General features: G+C 56.9%; 1 protein-coding gene across 1 annotated transcript; it reads left to right on the forward strand.

Annotated features, from left to right (window-relative positions):
* The first annotated feature begins 9,200 nt into the window (after positions 1 to 9,200).
* On the forward strand, positions 9,201 to 15,096 carry LOC128065251 (uncharacterized). The gene is made up of 7 exons (XM_052658401.1): positions 9,201 to 9,484; positions 11,070 to 11,153; positions 11,857 to 11,945; positions 12,389 to 12,574; positions 13,243 to 13,380; positions 13,596 to 13,788; positions 14,505 to 15,096. The coding sequence occupies exons 1-7, from the start codon at positions 9,283 to 9,285 to the stop codon at positions 14,789 to 14,791; spliced, it is 1,179 nt and encodes a 392-aa protein (XP_052514361.1). The 5' UTR covers positions 9,201 to 9,282; the 3' UTR covers positions 14,792 to 15,096.
* The last annotated feature ends 1,770 nt before the right edge of the window (positions 15,097 to 16,866 follow it).

The following is a 16,866-nucleotide window of genomic DNA, read 5'->3' on the forward strand; positions in this document are numbered from 1 at the left end:
GTCTCCTCCCCACCCTAGTGGATTATTCTGTGTTTGGAGCCCAAAGTCAGACCCCTTGGCCTCCCCAGCTAGGATGGGGTCCCTGGCAGCTCCCCTACTTTGGCCCATGCTCCAGCCTCAGACTCTGACCTTCTTCCTTCCCAAAGATCCCCTCTGAACTCTGCCACCGTGAAGACCTGCTTTCCCTGACACCAGCCATCCGGTCAGCAGCTGGGAAGCCAAACCCAAGGTGTCCTCTCCCCCTAAAAAAAACACGGGTGTCTCCTATCCTCTGCAGGGCTGCCAGGGGAAGAGAAATGAGATGAGTCTGTGGCACAGAGGACAGAAACAGGCCCACTGTGGACAAAACAAAGGATTGTTGTGCTAAGTGGCTTCAGCTGTGTCTGACTCTTTGCAACCCTATGGACTGTAGCCTGCCAGGCTCCTCTGTCCATGAGATTTCTCAGGCAAGAATACTGGAGTGGGTTGACCATGCCCTCCTCCAGGGGATCTTCCCGACCCAGGGATTGAACACACGTCTCTTATGTCTCCTGCATTGGCAGGTGGGTTCTTTACCACTAGCACCACCTGGGAAGCCCAAAGAAGGATTAGGTAGGGTTCCTTATAAGACAAAATTCCTGCAGCTGGGTACAGAGGGAGGCACTGTTCAGGACTAGACACCTGGGTCCAATCTGGCTACATGACTGATGCAGAAGCTAGGGCTCAAGAACAGATGCGCCATTACTAGGAATACCTTTCCTAGACAAGGTAGGATCCGTGCCCAGGGTGCCTGATGTCTGTTCCCGTGTTCAGAGTCCAGTGGAGGCAGGGCAGCCTTTCTTGCCCCCACCTTACCCTGCAACCTTGCGATTCCTCTGGGCTAGCTAGGGAGGCCCACCCAAGGTGCATAACCCTGAAATTGTGCAGCGGAAACCCTTTCCCCTTCTGCAGCGGAAGCTCTTGCCCCTGCAGATAAGGCCGAAGGCCCGATTCTTTCTGTCCCTGTGTGTTCCATCCAGGTCTGCTCTCCAGAACCTGTGTGCCCTCCCTTCTCACACAGGCTCGGGCCCCAGTGCAGGCACAGGGGACCGGGAGGCAGAGGAGGTCAGAGGGGAAGGGCGCCCTTCGTGGATGCTCTGCCCAGCGGAGGGCAAGCGGAGGAGCCTCAGCCACCGACCGTGCAGGACCCAGAGCCGCAGCCTAGGAGCCCATGCCCCCCACATCCTGGGGTCCTGTACCCCCAGCACAGGGTCAGCATCTGCAGAGCTGGTCCCACCCCAGACAGCTCGCCAAGCCCATGAATGGCATCTGACCCCTGTGTGCTCCCTGCCGGGTGGACTGAGGAGCCTGGGCAGAGGCCCTGGGAACAGCCGGGGCCCGGCCAGCTCGAAGCTGACCCCACGCCTCGGCCGGGGCTGAGTAACAGGAAGCGAGAGGCTGATGCCGGTAAGAGAGCAGATTCGAGAGATTAGAGGTCTGCTGCCTGATCAGAAGCTGCCTGGAGCTGGAGGACAAGTTACTGGAAGGAGGAGGAAGCTGCCGCAGTAAATAATGCCAGGCCCTCAACGCTGGCCTGACATGGCTGATGGGGCCCAGCTGGGGCCTGGGGCCAGCAGGTGGGGCAGAAAGTGTAAGGGTCTGCTCTCATTGCAGCCAGAGCTGGGGGGGCCTGGGAATGTGGGGTGCCCAGAGGGTTCCCTGGCCCCAGCTGCTGGAGCCTGAAATTCAGAAGGTCTCCAAGGCTATGTCCCCCGCTGTCCCCACGTCTCCTGCTCCTACTGCCTGCACACACCCAGCCCCCCGCCCAGGGGAGACCCTTGAAGTGGGGACCCAGCCCCGGGCTTGCTTGGCCCCCCCACAATCCTCCATGCCCCCACCCCAAAGCAATTCCTGGAAGGCTGGCTACTTCCTCGCAGAATGGAGGGCACCCTTGTTGTACGGTTCCAGCGGATTTCCCTGGACTCCAGTGTTCCGCCCGTCCACCTGCCAGGCTTCACCCTGGGCTGTTCTGCCCCCGACCACATGGACTCCCCAGACCCCTGAAGAGCCCTTAAGACCCAGAGTTCCTTGTGGCCCGACCCCGGGATCCCACGGCGTGGGTGCTTCTGTGGAAAGGGTCAGATGCTGACCCAGCACCTCCAATCCCAAGAGGCTGAGCCCCCAACTTTGCACACTCTGGGGTGGCCTGAGAGGCAGCAGAGGCCTCCCACCCCCACGAGGGTCACAGAGCTGAAAGGCCTGTCCAAGGCCACCTCTGTTCTCAAAGCCTTGGTGGCACGTGCCTCCCATCCTCTCTTTCACTTCTGACTAAGACCTTCCCCAGCCTCGCCCAGTCAGGACACTCTGATTCCCACTGTGACCCGGGTAGCCCCCTACTGCCAGCCTGGGCCACCCCGGGGTGGAGAGGACGGAGCCCCCATGTCACACAGGCACCTTTTCTCCGAAGTGCAGTTTCCACATCACGGCGCCAGCAAGTGGTTAAATTTAATGAGACAGCAGAACTCCCATATTTCAGAAGACAGTGAGGAGAGTGTCATCACGACCTTGAGGAAAGGAAAGCGATCTTAAACAAGACATCAATCATAAGGTTGGGGGGCGGATTTAACTACAGAAAACAAAGAGCCTGTGATCTAGCAAGAATTCCATAAAAGTGAAAAGACAGGCCATAAAAGGGGGACTTTTTTTTTTTTTTCCATACATATAACCCAGCATATGGAAATAACTCTGACAAAGCAGCTAGAGAACTTTATCAAGCTCCTCATAGGAGCAGAATATGAATGGTTAAGACCTAAGAAAAAGTGCTCAAGTTCGTCACTTATCAGAAAGAGCAGATTAAAATCAGAAGAAACTGCCACATGTCCACCAGAATGACTAAAGTTTTGAAGTCTGACGACGCAGAGGATGGCGAGAATAGCAAGCAACGAGAACAATGGCATGTAAATCATGTTGGCCACTTTGGGGAAGGCTCAGGAGGGTCTAGTGGGGAGATAAGGATCGCAGCCTCAGCAGTTCCTCCCCAAGCGTGTGCCCAACAGAAATGTGCACACTTGTGCCCCGAGCAACACCAGGGTGAATGTGCCTGCTCACAGCAGGGCTGTCTGGAAACGACGTCTGAAAACAGCCAAAGGTCCCCAAACAGCAGAGTGGAGAAATCAACCGTGGCACACAGTGGAAAAACCACACAGCTGTGGCAAGAGTGAGTTACAGCCGCAACACGGATGAATTTGACAGTTGGAGCATCGAAAAAGGCACGCGTGCATGCTTAGTCGTGTCCGGCTCTGTGTGACCCCGCTGGGCTCCTCTGTCCATGGGAATTCTCCAGGCAAGAATACTGGAGTGGGTTGCCATACCCTCCTCCAGGGGATCTTCCCAACCCAGGGATCAAACCCAGGTCTTCCGTATTACAGGCAGATTCTTTACCATCTGAGCCACCAGGGAAGCCCAAGAAAATAGGAGTGGGTAGCCTATCCCGTTTCCAGGGATTTAAGGCATCCATTACCCAAAATTCACAGCAAATCCAAAAGCTAGCAGCGCTAGCTATTAACAAGGAAATATGGTGATGGCAAAACGATAGAGCAAAGCAGGTAATGAGCATAAAAGTCAGGCTGCAGCAAAACTTCTGGCAGAGGGAACGGGTTGCGCATGGCAAGGAAGCTTCTGGCATCCTGGCTATGTTCTGTTTCTTGATCTGAGTGGCAATAATATGAGAGATCATTTTATATGCATTTGTAAAACTGTGCATATATGCTTCGTGCACTTTTCTGTATTAGGTTGTGTGGGTAGCTCATTATTTTTTCAAAAACACAAGTGTATCTGAGCACCCACTGTGCCAGGCACTGGGACTCCTCACACAGACTTGCACCCGGCCTTGTTCCTGGCGCTCATGGTCCAGGAGTTCGTGGAATGAGGATGCAAGTTCTATGGGTTCCCCTTGGCCAGCAGAGTGTGGGGTCTCCCGGCTACCGTAACCTCAAGCTCACTGTGGGCTGTCGGCTGAGCCCGCCTGCTGACTGGCAGGGTGCAGCCTCCCATGGCTCCCAATCTCTCCTGGTCCCACCCTGTTTGGAAATGCAGAGACAGCTTTGAAGGGGACGCCTCCGATGCATGTCACATTTCCTTCCCCAGTGGGGGAGGCACAGGGCTTGAACTGGCTCCTCCCATCCCCCTACCCTCCCTCCCAAAAGCAAACATGACCTTGGCCCCCAGGCCCAGCGCTCTGTCCCTTGCCACCCCCCCAGTCTTCAGAGATGATGGTACAAAGAGCCTTCCCTGGACTCCCAGGCTGTGGGGCTGGACCCAGGCCAGCGCCCTATGGATCATGCAGGCTCAAGGCCAGGGGGATGCGATGGGAAGGACATCTCCCCAACCTGTTTACAGGCCCCAGCCGCTATCTCCAGCTCCAATCTGCGGCCTCCCTTTATCTCAGCAGGGCCAGCCCCGGGTTCCCAGCAGCGGCCTCCCCACTGCTCACTTCCTGCCAGCAGCCCAGCGTTACAGGAATATGCACACTGAACTTGGCTCACGTGCATGTGTGTGTGTGCGCACAAGTGTGTGCCCACACCCCAGAGAGCCTGTCCTTGGAGGGGAGCCAGGGAGCCTGGGGGTGCCTCAAGAGGCAGCCACCCCAGGACTCATATCTCACTCCCCTGAACACCTGCCCACCATCTTCATCCTGCTCGCAGGACAGACACCTCCAGAAGGCCAGGACAGGGCTGCCTCGGAGACCCTCAGCTTTCCCCAGCATGTGTTCCTCACCCACTCCTGCCTCTTCCTGCACGGGGGCCCTATAGCCCTGCACGGTCAGAGCTCCCGACAAGGCTCCCTGCTTCCCACGACAGTGTCCATATTGCATGGGGGTCCCCCGGGTCAGGGAAGTTGGGCCACTGCCCCCCTCATCATCCATTCAACTGAAATCACGGAGTACTGGGGGGCTGCTGCTGGTCTGGGCACACAGGACACTTCGAAGGCCAAGAGTGTCCCCATCTCTCCCCAAACCTGCAGGCAGTGAGAAGAGACCCTACTGACACCCCAGAGGAGAACCACCTCCCTTCCCTGCTGGAAGGGGGTCAGGGTGCTTTCCAGAAGGAGCGTCTCAGCTGAGACAAGAAAACAAAGAAGGTGGTAACCAGAGACACGTGCCACTGGCTGGGGGGTGGGGGTGGCTTCCGGGCAGAAGGCATGCAGGTGCAAAGATCTCGGGGTGAGAGTGAGGCCAGTGCATTCGGGGAATCAGCAAGGGCTGCAGCAGTGTGAGGGAGACAGCTGTGAGGATGCGACGGGGTCGGGGTGGGGGGGTGGTGGTGAGTGGGGCTGGTGGTGGGCGGGGCGGGCTGCATCCCTGGGGTGGAGGCAGGGGCAGGAGCCCAATGTGGCCTGACCTAGGGCAGTGGCTGTGGGGTGGGCGGGTCTGCATGGAGGCAGGAGAGGACCCCAGGCCTCCAGGTTCACAGTCGGGGAGGGGACTGAGGAGGAGAGAAGGGGATCAGCCCAGTGACCTGGGGTGCTGGGGAGGGACAAGCAATGCTGGCTGCACCAGGGGCTTCTGGCTTCTCATCCTAGTCTGGGAGCTGTGGACTGTCCTCAGCTTACCAACAGGGTGACTGGACCTCACACAGTCCAGGGACACACACATATATACATGCATACAGACATACATATGTATACACCAGTACACACACACGGGCATATATAAACGTGCGTGTGTGTGTGCTAAGTTGCTTCAGTCGTGTCTGAGTCTTTGAGACCCTATGGACTGTAGCTTGCCAGGCCCCTCTGTCGATGGGATTCTCCAGGCAAGAATACTGGAGTGGGTTGCCATGCCCTCCTCCAGGGGATCTTCCAGAGGCAGGGATCAAATCTGTGTCTCTTACAGTGGCAGACAGTTTCTTCACCACTAGCGCCACCTGGGATGCCCATACACACACATACCCACACACAAACATACACACATATGGACAGGCACACCTTGTTTCATCGAGCTTCGAAGATATTCCTTTTATCTTTTCTTTTTTTTTAAACAAATTGAAGGTTTGCAGCAACCCTACATCGAGCAAGTCTGTTAGCCCCATTGTTCCAAGACCACACTCTAACTTTGCATCTCAGCGTCACATTTGGGTAATTCTCGAAATGTTTCGAATTGTCCACCAACAAAAATATTACAACTCACTGGGACTTCCCTGGCGGTCCAGTGGTTAATTAAGACTCCACACTTCTACAGGTTCAGTCCCTGACCGGAAACTAAGATCCCGCATGCTGTGCAGCCAAAAAAAAAAAAAAAAAGATTATAACTCATTGAAGGCTCAGATGATGGTTAGCAATTTTAGCAATAAAATATTTTAAATTAAGGTATGTACATTGTTTTTAGACATAATGCTATTGCACACTTAAAAGGCTACAGTGTAGTGTAAGCATAACTTATGTGCACCGGGAAACCAAAAAATTCATGCGACACACTTTGCGATACCTAATTGCAGTGGTCTGGAAGCAAACCAGCAATATCTCTTGAGGTGTGCTTATACACATGCATAACAAACACCAGTACAGTTACATATACCCACAAGTATACACATGTGTGCACAGTGCACACATACCTGGGTGGGCATGCCAACATGCGTGCACACACAAATTTATACACATACATACGCAGACACATTCACACACACGCATGTGCCCACACAACTCCCTGAGACCAAGTCTTGGTCAGAGGGTCTCTGAAGCGCCAATGCTTTGGCCACCTGATGTAAAGAGCCGACTCACTGGAAAAGACCCTGATGCTGGGAAAGATTGAGGGTGAGAGGAGAAGGGGGAGACAGAGAGGACAAGATGGTTGGATGGCATCACTGACTCAATGGACACAAGTTTGAGCAAACTCTGGGAGATGGTGAAGGACAGGGAAGCCGGGCGTGCAGCAGTCCATGGGGTTGCAAAGAGTCGGACACAACTTAACAACTGAACAACAGCAAGCCCCCTGATGAGGCCTCAGAAACAGGCCATGGAGGGCTCCCAGCCTTCTCCCATGGTAGCCCAAGCTTCCTGCTCCCTTCATGCTGGAGAAGCCACCACTGGGCAAGGAGGGGGTTGCCCAGGTGCCCTGGGACAAGACAGGCGGTGATAAGCAGCCACCTGGCAGAAGCAACTTTTGTTGGGGCCAACTTTCCCCAGGAAGAGCCCAGCTCGCTGAGGAAACAGCTCTGCCCTGGGAGGAGAAAGGCCCAGTTTGGTGACCAGCTGTTTTACCTTGGTGGCATTTTCGGGTAGCCCTGAGGCCCCTGCCTAATCCCTCTCCCCCAGGGTTGCAGTGAGGATTAGCAGGGAGGTTGTCAGTGGGAAGGTGAAGTGCCTGCAAACAGAAGGCCATTCTGTGGCTCTGCCATGGCTGGGAGGTGCCTGGGGATCCAGCTGTTTGCCCCCTTCTCCCTGCTCCCCCTAAAGCCACCATCGCTGCCCCAGCCCCTCCCTTCCTTCCCACAGAGGCCTCTACTCCCCGCCTCCCTCCCCCACTTCCCAGCAGAAGGGCTGGAGCCAGACACTGAGATAAGGGGCTTGTTTTCTCAGGGCCCGGAATTCAGTGGAGATTGTGGGTCAGGGCCGCAGAGCACCAAGGGGGGAGTTGCGGAGGGCAGAGTGGGCCTTTCCTTCAGATGGGTGTCCTCGGGGCCCCAGATCCTACAGGGACTTGCGATTTCTGCCCTTTCACGACGGCTCTGCAGGCACGGGGAGAGGACTCCATCTCTGCCCCTGCTCCCTTCTCTTCCAGGCCTCAAGTGTTCCAGCTGCCTCTGACCACAAGCCTTTGCTGAAGCTGTTCCCACTGCCTGGAACACTCTCCCTCTGCCTTCGTCTGATTAACACCTTGCTCTACCTTCAAAGCTCAACCAATCACTGCTTCCTCCAGGAAGCCTGCCCTGATGCTTCAGCCAGGCCTGTTGCAACTTTTCCCAGAGCCAACAGGCAGCATCCTGTCCCCATCCCAAAGAACTGAACTCCAAGGGCAAGCTGCTTTGCTCTCCTCTATCCCCAGACCTGACCCGGAGCAGACACACGTCAGAGCTCCGATGAAGGTCAGTGTCAGAGTCCTCTTTGCTGAGGGCTGCCCTGATCAGAGCTGTGGGTGCCTCTTCTGGTCACGTTCAGCCCTTAGGGTCCGGTCTCCTCCTGTGAGGAAGAGACATCTGTGGCCCACACTTGGGGGAAGGGGAGCTGCTAGTGGAGCTGGGCACCCAGAGAGAGGCCTGTCCTTCCCGGCTGAGGGACAGTCAACCCTGCAGGAGAGCCAGTCCAGGCGGAGTCGGGCTGCACCCCACAGCAGCAGCACCAAACCCCAGCGCCCTGGGCTGTGACCAGTAACCACAATAAAACAGCAGCAGTAAGACAGAAAACACTCATCTGTAGCATTTACTACCAGCCAGGCGCCAGACTCAGCACAAAAACCCCTTAAGTCATCAAATCCTGAAAACAGCCCATTTTGCATTTAAGGAGACTGAGGTGCAGAGAGGTTAATTGACTTGTCCAAAACCACCTGCCTGCTAAGCGGGGACTTGAGTCAGTCAGGGCCCTTCACCACTCCCCACCCCCAACGCGACACTGGCCCGTGGTGGAGGCAGCACCCTCTCCCCGACCAAGGGCAAGTGGGTACGGAGGAGGGGACTCTTTGTCACCCCCCCTACTTCCACCTCCATTATGCCCCCGAAGTCGGATGCTCAGACTTCGGGATCATCTTTGTATCCCTCTGCCTGGCACCCAGACAATGCCTGGCACCAAAAGGCGCTCAATAAATCTGTACTAAAAAAAGTAGATGATGGAAAGCTACTTTTTTAGGGGCAACATAGCACAGTCCATTTAGAGCTGGACGCTCCCGGTCAAGCGACCTTAGGCACGTTCATTGGCTCTGTGCGTCTCAGTTTCCCCATCTGTAAAATGGGATGATAATAATGCTTGTCAACTGAGAGCTGTTGGGGGGCTTAGCTGCTTTAACACTTGTAAAGTGTCTGCGACAGTCCTGGACACACGGTAAAAAGGCACATGAGCGGCTTTGTTTCTTCATGGGTAAGCGCAACCCTTCCTCCCTCTCCCTCAGCCCAAGTTCGCTCGGAGCCGAACACGGTGGAAAGCGGAACTACAACTCCCAGGATGCCTCGGGAGTGCGCTCAGTGTCCGCCGCGACGAAAGCTGAACTACAACTCCCAGCATGCCGCGGGGGCCCTCCGGCCAGCCCGGGTCAATCGCGGCCGAAGTCTGGAAAGCCCTGCCGCTCCGATCCAGCCGAGGAAGATCGGGGCTGGAGGGCCCGGCACTATCCTCGCCATGCTCCGCAGACTGGCCCGAGCCGCGACTCCGCGGCAGCGGGTCTTCTGGGCGCGGAGGTCTGGGAGCCTGGCGGAGATTCCGACGTACGTGGTGGACCTGCGCAGCGACACGGTGACCAAGCCCGGGCCGGCCATGAGGCGCGCCATGGCCGAGGCCGTCGTGGGGGACGACGACTACGGCGAGGACCCCACCGTCCGCGGTGAGCCCGGCGTGCAGGCCAGAGCCGGGGGTCCTCGCGGCGACCCCAGGGCGCTGTCCGTGGTGCTGGAGGGAGCGGCGGCCCGGGGCTCGGGGTGGCGGCTCAGCTGCAGGCCGTGCATTGCGCTCGGTTTCTTTGCAGCTCAGTCTGACCCATCACTCGAGAGCCTGTTAGAAATGCAGAGTCTCGGGTCCCGCACCGGACCTCCGGAGCCAGAATCTGCAAGTTAACAGGATCGCCGGGTGATCTGTGTGCTCACTGAAGTGCGGCCCCAAGACACGATGAGAATGGGTGTTATCTCATCTTGCTGAGGAGGGCTTTGAGAAGCTAGGCCAGGTGCTCTAAGTCCCATGTCGAGTAAACGGCAAAACAGGACTCGAACTCAGGTCTTCTCACTCTGGAACCCTTGGCTATTGTCCTGCACCCACCACCTTCCCACAAGAAGACAACAGAAAACCCATCTAGAAAAGGGTTTCTCCACAGGCTGCTCCTCCAGAGGAATGAGTTCTAGAAACCTCGAAAGTGTTTTCAAGATGGTTGAAAGTTGCTGCCCCCCACCCTGGTTTGAGGGTTGGTGCCATAGTGAGCCATTACTATTGCTGGGGTGTGTACAAACCGTCAGCTGTGCCAGGGGCAAGTCGCGGGGTCGTGACTTTAGCCCTGAGGGTCTGGATGTGGGGTCAGGTAATGATGGAGCTGATCAAGCATCCAGCAGACACCCACTGTTGGCCTGGAACTTCAAAGATGTTGACCCACTGCTCAGCATAGACAGTCATCCCCACTGGGTGAGGGAGGTGCTGGGGTTAAAGCATCCACAGAGAGTGCCCTGGGGACTAGGGGTGGGTGAGGAGAAACATGGGACTCACAGGAAAGGGGGACTTTGTGGAGGAACCTCTTCAAAGATGAATGAAATGCTCTACCCCCAGTCCTGGGCAGGGAAGAGAGTGCTGGCTCACCAGGGCAGAAGCATAGTGGTGAGAAAGGTGTTCAGGATATGGATGGGGAATGTGGCTGGAGCTGGGATGTAGGACAGCACCCTTGTTCCTGGAGGGGAGGCAGAGGCCAGATCCCATTGGTCTTGAATGTCATGGCAAAGGGAGGGGAGCTTTAAAGCAGGAGCCGGAAGCCCTGCCCCCTTCCAGCCCCCCAGAGTCTCCTTCTGAGGGCTCCTGTCCTTGTGTTCTGGGAGAGGAAGTCAGCAGAGAAACCACAGGGCCCCACCTGCAAGGGACTGATGGGAAAGGAAGTCAGACAGGTGTGAGGTCTGGGTGGGACAGGAGGGTTCAAACCACAGAGTTTCAATGTTGAGGGGGGAGGGGTGGAGAACACGGCCCAGGAGGAGGCGGGGGTGGGGGGGGAAGGCGGTCAGAGGGTTGACTGAGGGGCCCCTGAACCCAGATGTGCAGCCACCAAGACCGCAGACTGCAGCTGGAAGACTGGAAGACTGGTGTCCCGACTGGCCACTCACCACAGCCTTGGGCAAGATGTCCTTATGCGGACAAGGGGTTCACGGGGTGAGTTAGGAGAGGACTTTGAAAAGTGCCATTGTTAATGGGGCCCCCACTCCCATCCCTTCCCGCTTCAGACCTGCAGGCCACAGCTGCGGAGCTGCTTGGGGTGGAGCGGACTCTATTTGTGCCCACAAACACCATGGCCAACCTCATCTCTGGTGAGCGCGGGGCGACCTCCACTTGCCCTCCAGGCCCTCCTTCCACACTTCTCCCTTTTGTGGTGGGGGCTGTGACAACATCAGTGGGGCTCTGAGCCATCTGGAACCTGTAGCCACACCCTTCTCTCACCCCTTCCTGCCTGGGGGTCTTGCCCCCAACCTCGACCTCGTGACTTCCCTGCAGGCTGCCATACCTTTGTAAATTGCTTCTTTATCAAGCAGTCTGGTTTCCCAGTGGGTGCCCTCTGTTTCCTCCCTGTGCCTGACTGATACTGTGCCCTGGGCTGCTGGGCCCTCAAAGGGGAGCATTGTGGCTGGCCTTCCCTTGCAGGAGGTACTCTGCAAGGGGCTGCAGAGAATGGGAGGGAGGAACAGAATGTGCAGGGCCCAATGATCCACAGGCCTAGACTTGTGGACTTAGTAGGATGCTTTCCAGCACATGGCAGGAAGGTGTCTTAAAGGGGCGCTCTCTCCTAATTGGCATAAGGCACTTGGGAGCTGGCTGTGGCCCTGAGGGTCAGCCTGGCTGAGCTGGGTGGGGACAGATGGGGGGAGGACATGGCCCAGGAGGAGGTGGGGTGCAGAGGGTTGACCGAGGGCCCCCTGGACCCGCATGTGCGGCCACCGAGACCACAGGCTGCAGCTGGCAGATGCAGTCCGAAAACACTTGACGCCAACACTGCCCCCACCCCATCTACCTTAGTGATGTGTCACTGCCGGCGCCGGGGCTCCCAGCTCCTCCTGGGGCGCGAATGTCACCTCCATGTCTATGAGCAGGGCGGGGTGGCTCAGGTAAGCACTCAGCACCTCTCACCCTGGGGCCAGCACAGGATGTTCAACACTTGTGGTGGGAACCTGCTTCCCAGGCACCAGGCTGGGACCCGCAGAGGGAAAAATGGCTGGGCCGGTGGCCTCTCTGGGGGAGGCAGGAAGGAGAGCCATTCCCAGATTGACCACGCAGGGGCAGGCTAGGCTCAGTCCAGCAGCCTGTATGCTGGCTGTATGCCTGCTGCCCCCTAGTGGGCACTCAGTGCACTGGGCGCTCAGGCTGGAAGGACACCAACCTCTCAAGCAAACATGGTGTCTTCCATCCTCCCCGGCTGGGATGTCTGTGCCCAGGTCTACAGCTCAGGCGGAAGTCTCCATGGCCCAGAGCTGGGGAGGAGCAGACAAGACAGGGGTAGGAGGTACTTTTGGACCCCTGGACCTTATCCTCTGCACCCCCACACCTGCAGATTGCAGGGGTGCACTCCCACCCCGTCCCAGACCTGCCCCACGGCACCCTGGACCTGGCTGAGCTGGAGAGGCTGGTCACACGGGGCCTTGGGAGCCCCTACCACCCGGTCTGTGAGCTCATTTGCCTGGAGAACACCCACAGCAGCTCGGGGGGCCGGGTCCTCCCCATGGAATACCTACGCCAGGTAGGCCCAGCCCCATCGCTGTGCCCCCACCACTAGCCAGCTACTGGCTTTCTGTCCCCTGGGTCCCCTGCTGGGGTTTAGTCTCCTCTGAAACATGTGTAGGTGCCCATCAGTGGCCAGAACTGCTCTGGGAGACACGGGTGTGATTCTAGGTGCAGCTGTAAAGGGAATGATGGCCCAGTGTAGACCCCCCCCCCCCAGGGCCCCAACCTTCCTCCAAAGAGCAGAGACCCACCCTTTGGGGCGATTCCCCAGGCAGCACCAGCTTGGCCAGGTCTTACGGCCAGAGTGCGAGGGCTGAGCGCTGTCCCTTTCCCCGCGAGAACCTGAGGGCCAGCTCGCTCTCACCTGGGAAACAGGGCTGAGGCCTTCCCTCCAATGGGACTGTGGCGCTGCTTAGACAGGACGAGGCATCCGTGGCCTGGCCTACAGTGAGCCCGCCATAAACAGGAGATAAAGCCCTTATCGTCGACCCCCTTTCACAGAGGACGCCCTAGGCCCAGACCCAGAGTGACTGCTCGGGTTCCAGATGGCCAAGCTGGTCACCAACTATGCAGACCCTTCGTCCTCTCTCCAGGAGACAAGCCCGGTGACTCTCTAGTGACCTTTTGGAGTCCCATCCTCCCCCCAGCTCCGCCCCTCTGACCCCACCTGCATCTTGCCCACAGGTGCACTTGCTGGCCCGACGCTATGGGGTCCGTGTCCACTTGGATGGGGCGCGGTTAATGAACGCCGCAGTGGCTCTGGGCGTGCCCCCTGCCCGCATCGTGGAGCACTGTGACTCTGTGTCTCTCTGTTTTTCCAAGGTAGGGAAGCTACAGGAGGGTGGAGGTGCCCACTGCAGGGCTGAGCTGTGTCCTGGGGCTCCTGGGCAGGCAGCTGCTCACCCTGGGTCCTCTAACCCCCTCCCCTAACGAGGCCACTGTGTCTGCCCCTCCACATCCCTCTTGCCCACTCCAGAGCCCCGAGAATGGAGATGCACACCCATGGGCAGGCGGGCAGGACTCTTCTCTTCCTTCAGGGCCTCGGAGCACCAGTGGGGGCCCTGGTTGGGGGACCCAAGGACTTCATCGAAGAAGCCTGGCGCCTCCGGAAAGCCCTGGGTGGAGGGATGCGCCAGGCAGGGGTGCTGGCCGCAGCTGCCCTGGTGGGACTGGCTGACGCCGAGGAGATGCTGCAGAGAGACCACCAGAACGCCCAGAGATTCGCCAGAGGTGCCTGACACCCCACCACTTCCCTTTGGCCCCAGGGTGGTTCTTGAGGGTCCCCTGTAGTAGGGCCCAAGTCCCCAGCAGGTGTGTCCCTCCAACTCGAGTAGGTGAAGGGCAGCCTCCGACCCAGGAGGGCTGGGATCCAGGGAACTCGAGGGCTTTACCAGACCACACCTCATGCAGGGCCTGGACTAGTTGACACCCAGTGGGGGTCAGTAACTCTCTGCAGGATCCAGCAGAATGTAGCCTTTGACCTAGGCTGAATCCTCACAACAGCCCCACAGTGTCCCCACTTTACAGATGAAGAAACTGAGAGGTTAATTGATTTGTCTAAAGAAAATGTTCATCACTCTGTTGTGTCCGACTCTCTGTGGCCCATGGACAGTAGCCCACCAGGCTCCTCTGTCCATGGAATTCTCCAGGCAAGAATACTGGAGTGGGTTGCCATGCCCTTCTCCAGGGGACCTTCCCAACTCAGAGACTGAACCCGAGTCTCCCACATTGCAGGCAGATTGTTTACCATCTGAGCCACCGCTAATGTGTCTAAGGTCACAGCTAAAAAGTGGCAGGGCCAGGTCTGCCCAGGTCAGGACTAAGGCTCCTTTCTTCCCTCTCCAGTTGGGCTGCCCTCTGCCTTTCCTGGGTGACAAGGCCAGGGTGGTAGGGGTAGCTGTAGAGTCCTGGGGTTGGGCTCAACTCACCGCAGGACTTGGGCCCAGGGCTCCAGGAACTGGCGTCCCCCATCTGCTCCGTGGATCCCACCGCCGTGGAGACCAACATGGTGATGGTAAGGGTAGATGGGCTGCCGCCTGAGGAGCTGTGCCGGCGCCTGCAGGCCGTGAGCGCTGACGAGGTGGCGCAGACCGGCCACGCGGTGCGCCTGCTGCTCTTCCCCTGGACTGAGCACTCAGTGCGCGCCGTGTGGCACCGGGACGTCTCTGCGCAGGACACGGAGCTGGCGCTGAGAAAGTGGGCGTTCGTGCTGAGGACCCTGCGGACGGGGTGACGGACCCTGTGCCTTGGCTAGGATGGATGCAGGTGACGAGGGCAGGCATCTCCAGTGAGCAGGCGGAAGGAGAGGCGTAAAACGACACCCCTGTTATCTGCTGGTCTCCTGGGACCCCCTCACTTCTGTGACACGTGGGGTGATGCCTTCCACCTGTTCATTCAGCAGACCCCGTGTGGTGCTGTCTGGGATGGGGTCTCAAGCATGCCGGGACAGGTGGGACACCCACCACAGCCGGGGGGCATGAGAGCATTTCGGGGACCAGCAGGAGGAAGAATGAGAAGACATGGAAAGGGACGCTGGTGTCGGGTGGCCTGGTGGGGGGCTGGGGCTTGACCTTGCAATCGTCTGACTTTTTAAACAATAAATTTACCTTTTAAAACAGTAAGTTTCTGTTTGCTTACAAAATAATGTCATCACTGCCCATAATTTGGGATTGGATCTCCTTTCCAGCGGCTCCTGGGGTGATTTAGACTCGGTGGTTAAGACCACCTTCCTCTGAGTCCCTCTGCTGTCCACCTGAAACTACCACATTGCCAATCGGCTACATGCCAATATAAAATAAAAAGAATATATCTAAAAAAAAAAAAAAGAATATATCTATACCACGCTCCTGCCAAGGTTAACCAGAAGACCTGGACAAAATATATTTTTGAAAACTACCTAAGAATAAACACTATTTTTTTGCATATTTCATTTTGGGTATGTATGTATGTATGTATACATTTATATGAAGCTGCATGGGGATTTTTTAAAATAGGGGAGATGGGCCATCACATCAGTGTTTTAGAAAACCCTTGATAGGAATCGTAGGAGGAGGAATAGCTTTGTGAGGGTAGGGGATACTTCAGTTTAAGAACATTGTTTTAGCCCCATGCACGAGTAGTTAGAAGCTGCCAGAAGCAGAAGTGTAGGCATGGTGCTTAGGAGAGGACCTGGACTGGAGGTACGGAGGTGAGGTGAGCGACAGGAGAAAAGGCATCCGTGGTGGGCCAAGGAAGCCTGAAGCTGAGGACTGGCCTTCTTTGCCTCCCTCCCTTATTTTTATTTATTTATTTATTGGCCATACTGAGTGGCATGTGGGATCTTAGTTCCTCGACCAGGGAATGAACCCAGGCCCCCTGCAATAGAAGCTTGGAGTCTTAATCACTGGACCATCAGGGAGGTCCCTGCCTCCCTCCTTAGAAGAATCTAGATGTGGCTATACTCTGGGAAATGCAGCATCCGGGACTCCCCAAGGCCCCAGAATCACTCTCCTGTGTGAGAAGGTGACAATAACAGAGAATCCGAAGAAAATCAGCACCTCTACACCTCTTCCCTGCCCTGCCCTGCCCTGCCCTGCCCTGCAAAAGTGCACTGTAACAGTAATCAACTGAACTGAACTGAATGGGGATCCATTGCTTGGTAACAAATTACTCCCCCACAGCGATAATCCTTTTATTATCATTCGGTTTCTGTGGTCCAGGAATTAGGGAGAGGAGTTCCGGGAGCTTCTCAGGAAGCTGCAGTGGAGACTGGACTAGGGTCCAGGGCCAGCATGAGGCACCCGCTGTGGACTTTCACCAGCCTGAGACTGAGGCCCACCTGGGCGGGCGCCTCTGAATCACGGCCAGATCTGTTCTTGAGAGGGAAGGGGCAAGTGCCCCCCGCCCACCCTAGGGAGTTCTGGGATCTGAGGTTCACCCATGTGTGTCTGGTTCACCCAGGGTTAACCCCTCACACTGCTGAGCCCTAGCTGCGGTGGGAGAGAGGGAGAGATTAGGTGAGAGCCTCCCAAGCTGAGAGGACCTGCCCACAGAGCCAGCCCCTGGAACCAATGTGAGGCCCCGGGGGTCCTCCCTGCCTGTGCCGGCCAGAAATAAGAAAGAGCTCATCGAGTCTGCCAAAGACAACTCTGGATGGACAGACACACAGAGCACGCACAGGATGTCTCTGGATGCACAGACACACACACGGACCTGGTGACAGGGTTTCCCCTGCACTGTTTGTAAGCCATGGGCATGTATTATCTATTCTGAAAGTTTTTAAGTGAATGAAGGTTTAACTGCACACAGAACAAGCTGATTTATTTATGG

The sequence above is a fragment of the Budorcas taxicolor genome, chromosome 19 (assembly GCF_023091745.1).
Source record: "Budorcas taxicolor isolate Tak-1 chromosome 19, Takin1.1, whole genome shotgun sequence".
Classification (NCBI taxonomy): Eukaryota; Metazoa; Chordata; class Mammalia; order Artiodactyla; family Bovidae; genus Budorcas; species Budorcas taxicolor.

Excerpts from the sequence above, each read along its gene's own strand:
- LOC128065251 (XM_052658401.1), top strand. The coding sequence starts at position 9,283 with ATGCTCCGCAGACTGGCCCGAGCCGCGACTCCGCGGCAGCGGGTCTTC. Across the intron at positions 9,485-11,069 it reads CGAGGACCCCACCGTCCGCG|ACCTGCAGGCCACAGCTGCG; the intron begins GTGAGCCCGGCG and ends TTCCCGCTTCAG. Across the intron at positions 11,946-12,388 it reads AGCAGGGCGGGGTGGCTCAG|ATTGCAGGGGTGCACTCCCA; the intron begins GTAAGCACTCAG and ends CCACACCTGCAG.